The 10,298-nt window shown below is 35.5% G+C and overlaps 1 protein-coding gene across 1 annotated transcript in view; it reads left to right on the top strand.

Annotated features, from left to right (window-relative positions):
- The first annotated feature begins 139 nt into the window (after positions 1–139).
- Positions 140–10,298, top strand: part of LOC121728918 (tetraspanin-2A) — a 27,870-nt gene continuing 17,711 nt past the window's right edge. Inside the window, exon 1 of the mRNA XM_042117248.1 lies at positions 140–281. Coding sequence (XP_041973182.1) covers positions 186–281 — 96 coding nt within the window. The 5' untranslated portion in view covers positions 140–185. The remainder of the gene's footprint in view (positions 282–10,298) is intronic.

Here is a 10,298-nt window from a genome sequence, read left to right as displayed (position 1 = left end):
GAATATTAACGGTGTTAGCTTCTATATTGAAAAACAATGCTCATTTCCGAAAAAGGTAGGGCAATTCATGCTAAATCTTATCTCTTATCTGAGCAAACACTGATAACCTGCCTTCTATCTGATAAGTACCAGTACCGACGCGACTGTGCGAGTGGTCAGTAAAGTGGTAAAGTGGAAATTGTGAAATGGCAGGCGCTGGACAAGGCCCAGCAGTGGGCAAACTGGAGTCCCAGATATACTGCATCAAGTACACCTTATTCTGTTTCAACGTTGTGTTGTGGGTGAGAATGACGTAATTTCCTTTGTTAACTCGTTTATTGACATAGCAAACTTGCAGCAGGAGAATCGCAGAAAATAGTGTAATGCCTAAAGTGGCGAATAATGTGGGGATCCAATCTTTTTTTACCAAGTTCCAAAAAGGAGGAGGTTTTAACAATTCGACTGTATAGTATCATGTTCGGTTTTTTATTGAGTTCTTTATGCCCATCCCAGGTTGAGGATCCGTCTTAACTAACCTAACTTAACCCTGTAGACACAATTTAATAATAAATCAAGCTTTAGGTGTCTGCTTGTCTATGAACGACTATTACTGAAAAACAAGTAAATTAACAGCGTCGACTGGGGTCATAAAACTCATAAACTATATTATATTCACACGTGTACACGTGCTGATGTTAAGCGAATTCACGTTTCGCTCGATTTATATGCGTCCGCCCAAACGCGCGGTTTGGCGGCTACATCGCGAGGTCACAAGCAATTGTATGTAAGTAACAGCGCGACCGCACCGCTTTTTAAATACATCGTTACATTCAATAGCTTGCTCTCTCGCGATGTAGCGGCGAAACCGCTTGTTTGAGCGGATGCTTATTCAAATCGAGTCTTATGTTTGTTTAGCAACTTCAATTGATTAGCGTTGATTACCTCAATTTAATGAGTTTATGATTATGGTTATTATGATTGTAACGTTTTAGTTATATTTGGAAAACTACATTCACACAATTCTAACGAATCTATCCGGTGAAAATTAAAAGTTTCCCAGAACGTTTTTACTTTTTACCAAGCTAAACGTCGGAGAAATGAGGATTTTCTGTAAATACGCGTAACATTTATTACCTGTGATTTATGAAATAAAGTAGGAAATAAGCTGACAACGCCTGATGGCGAGCGATAGCCACCACTAGTCTCTCTCAACCAGTGGGCTTACAAATCTACAACTCCTCTGACCTCTAGTGTTGCAAATTGCGTTCCCTAAAGAAATTACTTTAAAGGTCTCTTATCCTTGCTGGGCTAAACACTACATATTAAGCGTTTGACGCCGGGTTTCTGTTATAGAAATCCAATCGTGTATGCACATGGCTTTTTAGGGTTCCGTAGCCAAATGGCAAAAAACGGAACCCTTATAGATTCGTCATGTCTGTCTGTCTGTCTTTCTGTCCGTCCGTATGTCACAGCCACTTTTCTCCGAAACTATAAGAGCTATCCTTTTGAAACTTGGTAATTAGATGTAGTCTGTGAACTGCATTAAGATTTTGATACAAAAATGGAAAAATTATTGAAAATTTTAGGGGTCCCCATAGGTACAACTGAAACAATTTTTTTCTTCATCTAACCTATGCGTGTGGGGTATCTATGGATAGGTCTTCAAAAATCATATTGAGGTTTTTAATATCATTTTTTTCTAACCTGAATAGTTTGCGCGAGAGACTCTTCCAAAGTGGTAAAATGTGTGTCCCCCTCTCTAACTTCTAAAGTAGGGGCATAATAAGTCTAAAAAAATATAATTATGATGTGTGAACGAGATCTAGAAAGTAGTTTTTTTAATAGGTCATAAATGGTAATTAAACCTTAATTTAACTTTCATTAAATCAACCGAAATATAAAAATAAATCAAAACCTTTTAAATTCATAAAAGTAAACCTTATTGCTGCTGCGGAATCCTTCATGGGCGAGTCCAACTCGCACTTGGCCGGTTTTTACATTTAGTACATATTCATTATTTTATCTAGAACTAGATGACGCCCGAACGATGATGACGAAATATACATCACGCGGGAAAAAGTATCCTATGTCCTTTTCCGGAACTTCAACTATCTCCATACCAAATTTAATGAAAATCGGTTCAGCGGTTTTAACGTGAAAATGTCCTAAATAGACAGACAGAAAGACCCACCTTCGCACTTATAATACTGGTATGGATATAAATATATGAAGAGAGTGATATTATGATATTTTATTAATGGCCTTTTACGTTCAACAAACAAAAGCTTTTTGCTTTTAAAACAGATGAATATTACAACATTTAACTTACGACAAGATAATCTAAGAATCGCTTTAACGTTATATACAATAATCATATACGGTGAATTACGAGTTGTAAGAATTTTACAAATAACACTTCACACTTCGATGGTAAAAATTAGGTTTGTGATTTCGGCAAAATCGTATTCAGCGGTTTGAAAGTGACGAGGTAATAGACTTTCGAATTTATAATATTAAATGTGAATTCATCTGTTTCAAGCAGTCCAAATATAGTAGGTGCGGTGTACGTTGATTTCATTAAATTACAATGCCGCGCTTATCAGTGTGATAAGCACCTTGTCCTGTTTTCCACGTACTCGCTTTACTCACATGTGTGAGTCACACATCAATACAAATATTACACCAATCATGTTTTTGTGTGCGCTACTTTTTTAGGTTATAATCGTTAATAATAAGAACTTGGTAACATGAAATTCGCTTATGCATGAGACCGTCCACTTTCCTTAATAGAAGTTTATCAAATTGTAAAATGTAGATCTTATAATCATTTCCGGTACTTCCAAATATTTCAATACCTTCATCAAAACAAGTGCAGTATAGTTACTAGTTAAAGAGGTAACAGACATTTTTTTTTATGAAATAAGGGGGCAAACGAGCAAACGGGTCACCTGATGGAAAGCAACTTCCGCCGCCCATGGACACTCGCAGCATCAGAAGAGCTGCAGGTGCGTTGCCGGCCTTTTAGAGGGAATAGGGAATAAAGGAGGGTAGGGATGGAAGGGAAGGGAAGGAAATAGGAGAGGGTAGGGAAGGGAATAGGGTAGTGGATTGGGCCTCCGGTAAACTCACTCACTCGGCGAAACACAGCGCAGGCGCTGTTTCACGCCGGTTTTCTGTGAGAACGTGGTATTTCTCCGGTCGAGCCGGCCCATTCGTGCCGAAGCATGGCTCTCCCACGTATAAACATGAAGAGACAAACAGACACATCTTATGTTAATTTAAGAATTGAAACACTAAGCTCACAAACCAGAATTAAGCTTGCACCTAAAACGTAAAATAAAAAAGAAAAATCACAACAAATTAATGCTAAAACTTTTCTCGTTCTTGCGAACTTATTGTATACGAATCTCCATAAAATAAAAACACGAAGTGGAAAAATAAAGGGAATTTATGAAACAGATGTTTCACATAATTTTAGATGGACAGACCAATTATGGCGGATAATTCTGTGGAAAGGGGCGGAAGGCTGAGAGCCGAAGTACGCATTAGCGGCACGTGGCGGGACGGTAAATTGTCTTACTCCTTCCCGACACAGAATTAAACGTTCTTAACTTGCGAAACTGTACTACATACGTCGTTATGTTGCGTAATGAGAAGAAGATAAAGGCAAAAGTACACAATAACTTAAAATAAGAGATGCTTCTTTAACTACCGTAAAGATTAAGGTAGAGTTTAGTAATCTATGTCGTCGTCTTTAAAGTTTGTAAAGTAATTTAACTGACAATGGCCAAACCCCTCACAGTTATTATACCCAAGGCCGATCGATAGGCCTTGCATTTATGGAAGTTCTTAAGGAAACTAATTCAAATAGTCCTTTTATTCTTCGTTAATTGTTAACTGATGGCAGTAAGCATTTTTTAAGTGAATAAGAGTATCTATAGTTTTAAACGTTTTAACTATACGTGACGTTATAATATAAAACAATCTATTATATCTAAATAAATATTATTTACATATAATTGAAAGCTGTTCCAAAAACATAATATTATAATTAATGTAGGTAATAGGTTTTTTAAGGTGGTTCATTAATAAGAAACAACAACTATTATTTTGAGTTTCCACTCTGAAATCTATCATAATATCATAATATGTCTGAAAACGAAAAAAACGACAGCAAACAACATCGTGCACAGACGTTGTTGTTTTGATGTTAACAAAGTTCAAACAAAATCAAAATGAATAAGAGCGAATCGGCTATATTAAGAGAAAGATAAGAGGGGCGGCTGGCCTGAGGGTCATCCTAATGAAAGGGTCTAACCCTTCTATTTACGTTGCAACGATAACGATGTAATCCACTGTAAGACATTTCTTCATTCGCTAAACAATGTTCTCTAAACATCTGTACTAATATTTGCCGGTTCAGGGGCCGTACCACGAAACCGTTTTGAGACTCAAACAATCACACGAGAATGTTGCGTCCTACTCTTACAAACGTGAAATGACGTTGTTAGAGCAGGACGCGGCATTCTCGTCCGATTGTGAGACTCTCAAAATGGTTTCGTAGTTATAGGTCACATTACGCTTATTTTGCTTCCAAGATTTATAATAATATATTTTATATTAAAAATGATTAAAATGCAACAAATTAGACATTAAAATAAGCTAAATCTTAACATTCTATACAAAATAACACGTATTAGTTATTTGTAATTCCATTACCGCGATTTTACTGCAATCCAACGCAACGCTTCTAAATTCCAGTCCATTTAACACGTAAACTTTAGGAACTTTGTCAAATTATTAGTTTAGAACAGTTCTAATAAATATTTTAACAGTAAAATAGAAAACACAACATCCTTTATTTTGAATATAACGAAATAGCCCATATTCGCTGAATTATATAACATAGCGCCATACAAATTGGAGTGGCAGGCGAGCGCCAAAAGTCGAGCGCCAAAAACGTCGGCGTTGAGAGTTCTTCAGAGCTACCTGTACTCGTTAAGGCGTTCTGCTCAAATGAGAAATAATTGCTTAAGCCGCTGCGGGGTCACTCATAATTCCGTTTGGGCGGACGCCAACAATCAGTTTTGCCGTTCCCATCCTTTTCACTACAACCGTGACGTTATTTGACAACGATATCGAAAGTTTGGGGTTTCTCGTTTGACATTTGTTTGATGAATAACGTATGGTACTACTAATTATTCAAACTACAAATAATACTCAAGTAATCTTTACGTTCATTGCTCCGAGAGCGCTAGTTTTTGCTAAAATAGAAACTTTCTTGTTTCGTACCTCCGACATTTTAGAAAGTTATAAAATGACTAAAATACGTTCGTTAAATATGCTGCATCTTATTTTATTTTGCTTTATAATTTTAGCGAGACTCCGAAAATAAAATGTATGCAGAGAAATAGAAGAGGTCGTGAAACACATCAAATAATGAAAACTGATATAAATAATATGACACTGAGTGTAAAGCGTGTTCAACACTGCAAGCACATCACATATTATATTATAATACAGTATAGTGACTTAGCCGCGTCCTTGAAATTAAAATTTGATTCACACATAAATAAAATTCCGCACAATATGCGTCATGCCACCACGTTGCTTTTATGTCATCTGATTTAGACGTGTACTAGGGGAGCCCAGGGTGCTATTCGTATAGTAACTCGAGCGTCATGGAGACCTAGTAGCTTTTTTAAATTAGGTAAAACTGATAAAAAAATATTAAGAGCGTTTTTTATTTCAGCGGTGAGTTCAGAAACTACAGCTATTTAAAAGTTAGAAAAAGAAAATATTATATTCATAAAATTACTTATTTAGGTAATTACAACAAGATTTTAGAAAACAAGGACTAAATCATTTAGTTTAGTGCAACATAAAATAACTGCGAAGCCTAGTTTGAAAAATATAAAGCTTTATTTTTTTAATTTTAAAATGTCCCTCACCTAACTTTTAAATCATCAGTGTTTTACATGAAAACTTCTTTTGGTTCTTTTAAACATCCCCTGTCTTAAAATAACATATCCGATAACATTTCTCTATTTGAAAATAACTTTTTTTAAGCCACCACGTCAATCTGATTTCTATACCATGACAACTGATCACAATAATTATGTGTCTAGTTATCATGGTATAGAAATCAGAATATATTTTGTCAAAAGCCTATACATTATACAAGCTTAATTTGACACCCCCGAGCTTGTCGCGAAATTCCCTTTTCCCCTTCCTAACTAGTGCAAACAATTCGGGTGATCTAGTATGATGCTGGTCTACTGTCTATTATTTATATTGTGCTGCCAGTCAGGACAAAAATACATAGAATACGCTAGCGCACTGTCTGTCATCCATTCTAAATAGAATAGAAAATTTCAGACATGTGTTTTCGTATATTTTTCCGGAGTGTTGGAGAGAGCACCGGGTTGAAAGTAATAAATACTGAGAGAAAATCAGGACCAACTTCTGTCCAGTATTATATATTTTTTTAGTATGATTGCAGCTGCATTTTGGACTCCATTACAAGTTAACAATATAGGTAGCATAACTGCTATATAAAATAGTTTAATCTATACTTATAAAATTACATGTCCTGACTGACTGACTAACTGACTGACTGATTCATCATCGCTGAGCAAAAACTGTAAAATTTACAGCCACGAAATTTGGTGAGTAGGGTTGTTTTATTAAGTAGACACCCACTAAGAAAGGAATTTTGAAAATTTTACCCCGAAGAGGGTGAAATAAGGGTTGAAAGTTTAAATGAAAGTGCGTCTTTTCTTAAGTTAGAAACATGAAAGTTTATTTTTGGACTGCTGATTAAAAATGAATGGATAGGTATTTCAGCGTTTTTAGAAATTCTACCCCCAAGGGGGTGAAATTGGAGTTGAAAGTTTGAATGAAAGTCCGTCATTTCTTGAGTTAGAAACATGAAACTTTATTTTTGTGCTACTGATTAAAAATGAATGGATACATATTTAAATGTTTCTGGTAATTCTACCCCCAAGGGGGTGAAATTGGGGTAGAAAGTTTCAATGAAAGTCCGTCATTTCTTGAGTTAGAAACATGAAAGTTTATTGACGTTTGCGTTTGACGTTTGCTTAAATAGGGTCCGTTTTTACCCTTTGTATAAGGAACCACAAAAACAAAAAGGAGAAAACTATCCATCTTTGTTATTATACTATGTTAACGCGGGTGAAGTCGCGGGTAACAGCTAGTAGAATACAAAATAAAGACATAAAAGCAATAAAAATTCAAATTGGGAGCAAAATTCAGTGAGCCGGTTTGTACTTATTGTGGAATTGCTAAACTTGGATCATATCTAGTAAAATAATATTAATAAACTTCTAGATTTTATTCGATTTCTAGATCTTGCCAAACAACTTTATCATGGGATATTAGACTTGTTTACTTCACTTATTTTAATTAAAACTGAAGACATGAAATTGTTCCAAGTAACAAATATTATAACTTGTTTCATGTTTTATTGTAAATTATTATAGACTGAAAAATGTTGAGTACTTTTCGTGGTTTCATATAAATTTTGAATGGAATTCAAAGTCTCTAGTATTATTTTCTATTAACAAGGTCTACTCAGTGTACAGCCGCCACAGCTACTTTATGTTTTGTACTTGTTTGATATGTTAGAAAAGTATACTAGTTTTTTTATGAAATAAGGGGGCAAACGAGCAAACGGGTCACCTGATGGAAAGCAACTTCCGTCGCCCATGGACACTCGCAGCACCAGAAGAGCTGCAGGTGCGTTGCCGGCCTTTTAAGAGGAAATAGGGTAAAATGGGAGGGTAGGGATGGGAAGGGAAGGGAATAGGGGAGGGAAGGGAAGGGAATATGGTAGGGGATTAGGCCTCCGGTGAACTCACTCACTCGGCGAAACACAGCGCCAGCGCTGTTTCACGCCGGTTTTCTGTGAGAACGTGGTATTTCTCCGGTCGAGACGGCCCATTCGTGCCGAAGCATGGCTCTCCCACGTATAAAAGTATAGTCTAGTTATTACACGTCCTGTAGGTATACTTAGTGATAATATTTGTAGTTAGGGGATCAGGTCAAAAGTTGTAAGTAAAATAGGGGTTTATTGTTAACATTCCCATTAATCTCTCTTAGCCTTTACTATGCAATTTAAAAAGAGAACACGGTTCAAAGTTGTTAAAATAATCCTCAACTGGGACACGTTCTCAAAGGTAAGTGTAATTACGGAGGCAAAATAAACACGTATCTAATGTAGCGCACGTTGGGGAAGCGATGAAAAAATTTTCCCCCGCGATGAAGCGTTCCGTTCGAGTTTATTCGCTGATTCTGGCGTTTCATTCCATTTACGAAATTTATTTTTCCGCAATCTCCCCGTGAACGGCTAAGTCGCTGGGCGGGATGGAACTCTGCCCGTATGATTGCGGTTTATGTCAAATTGAAGAGTGTATTAGCGAGCCCCTAGAAGATCAATTATATTGTGCAATATCATGCTTCAATTTTATTGAACAGTTTATTTGACAATTAATAGATTGAAGGCGCGTGATTAAAATTAATCCTAGATAGTCAATAACATTACGTATTATGTGATATGCCCAATAAAATTGCTCGTCCAGGGGTCCGCTTAGACCCACTTTACATGAATTGCTTTTCATATTATAATCATACTAATTACTAGCTGTCCCGGCAAACGTTTCTTTGCCATATAAAGTATTTGGCCCGTATTATTTTAATGAAGTGACTAAATAAGTATGTCACCATGGAAACGTCCATCGCTATCCCGTCGCACAAACAATGGTCGCCGGCACTCTCGACTTGTAATAATTTACTATTATTTATTCAAAAAATGCACTTATCAATATAAAAAGTACCCAGTAGCCGATTCTCAGACCCACTGAATATGCATATAAAATTTGGTTAAAATCAGTAAAGCCGTTTCGGAGGAGTACGCGGACTAACATTGTGACACGAGAATTTTATATATAAGATAATCTTTTCATAATATGTGTAAATAAGCTAAATAAAAACCACGAAAGTGGTTTTTATTTAGCGGCTCCGTAGAATCAAACGCAAAATCATAATAATTTTCATTAATCATAATTATGTATGTATGTATGTATTAACAAAGTTGAACTTGCCTTTCTTTCTAAGCTTTTGTAGAGTTCGCAAAAAGTTTTGAAAGTGGTTGACCAGAACCTTTATTGTGATATTTCTGATTGAAATACAGACCAATTATTTTTTTCTTTAGTAAAAATTACCTTAACTCTTTACATAATATTATGGCACACAAATTAATTGCATAATATGTATGTAGGTATGCCATTAATTATATGTATAATTAATTACGCACTATTACATACATTATTATTTTTAACAAAAAATTAAAACCGACTTCCAAGGTAAAAACAATAATAATATGAACTAAAAAGTATTAAATAACTCTTACTCTATAATGGTGCCTTTTTCAGAATTCGTCTAAATCTCAACTATTTCTGTACATACTACAGTCTTCATTACTTTGAAGTCGGTACCAGCTAATTTTATCATGAGTTCAGTCAATGTCAGAATATCTGAAGCTTTTGGGACTGGTACCGACTTCAAAGTAATGAAGACTGTAGTATGTACAGAAATAGTTGAGATTTAGACGAATTCTGAAAAAGGCACCATTATAGAGTAAGAGTTATTTAATACTTTTTAGTTCATATTATTATTGTTTTTACCTTGGAAGCCGGTTTTAATTTTTTGTTAAAAATAATAATTTCGCTCTTTTTAGTTATCTACAAGATAAGGCTTTATGCGTAAATAATCACTACGAAAGTTAACTATTCACATTATGTTACTGTAAGCGAAATTGTGGTAAATGCTTGCAGTTATCTAAGCGATGCTGCAATTTAAACACATTTATCTTTAAAGGTTCAGGAGTTCTGTTCAGTGCCTTTGGACCAAGAGACATCTTCGTATGAACTTTCTCTTATTCGTAACATATATTTAAGTTACTAGAAACAACATTTTAACCACTATGAGTCTTTTGATAAATTTCAAGGATTTCCCTCGATTGCTCATAGATCCCATCATCAGCTCACCACTTTCGTAATTATTATACAAAATCAAGATTACATCCTATACAACAACACAAGAATTTTGAAAATCGGTCCACAAACAGCGAAATAATCATCAAAAACATCTGCTTCGATGCAAAGTGATGATGATGATCAATTAAATTGATGTGTTGGCTTATGCTTTTAGTTGTTTAAACAACGCCGAAATCCCCGAATCTGTATCTATAAGGATTCAAAAGTTCTGTTGGGTACCTTCGGATCCAGGGTATAACCTGG

The sequence above is a fragment of the Aricia agestis genome, chromosome 7 (assembly GCF_905147365.1).
Source record: "Aricia agestis chromosome 7, ilAriAges1.1, whole genome shotgun sequence".
NCBI lineage: Eukaryota > Metazoa > Arthropoda > Insecta > Lepidoptera > Lycaenidae > Aricia > Aricia agestis.
Note: the sequence above shows the minus strand (reverse complement) of the source record. Positions and strands in the feature narration are given on the sequence as shown.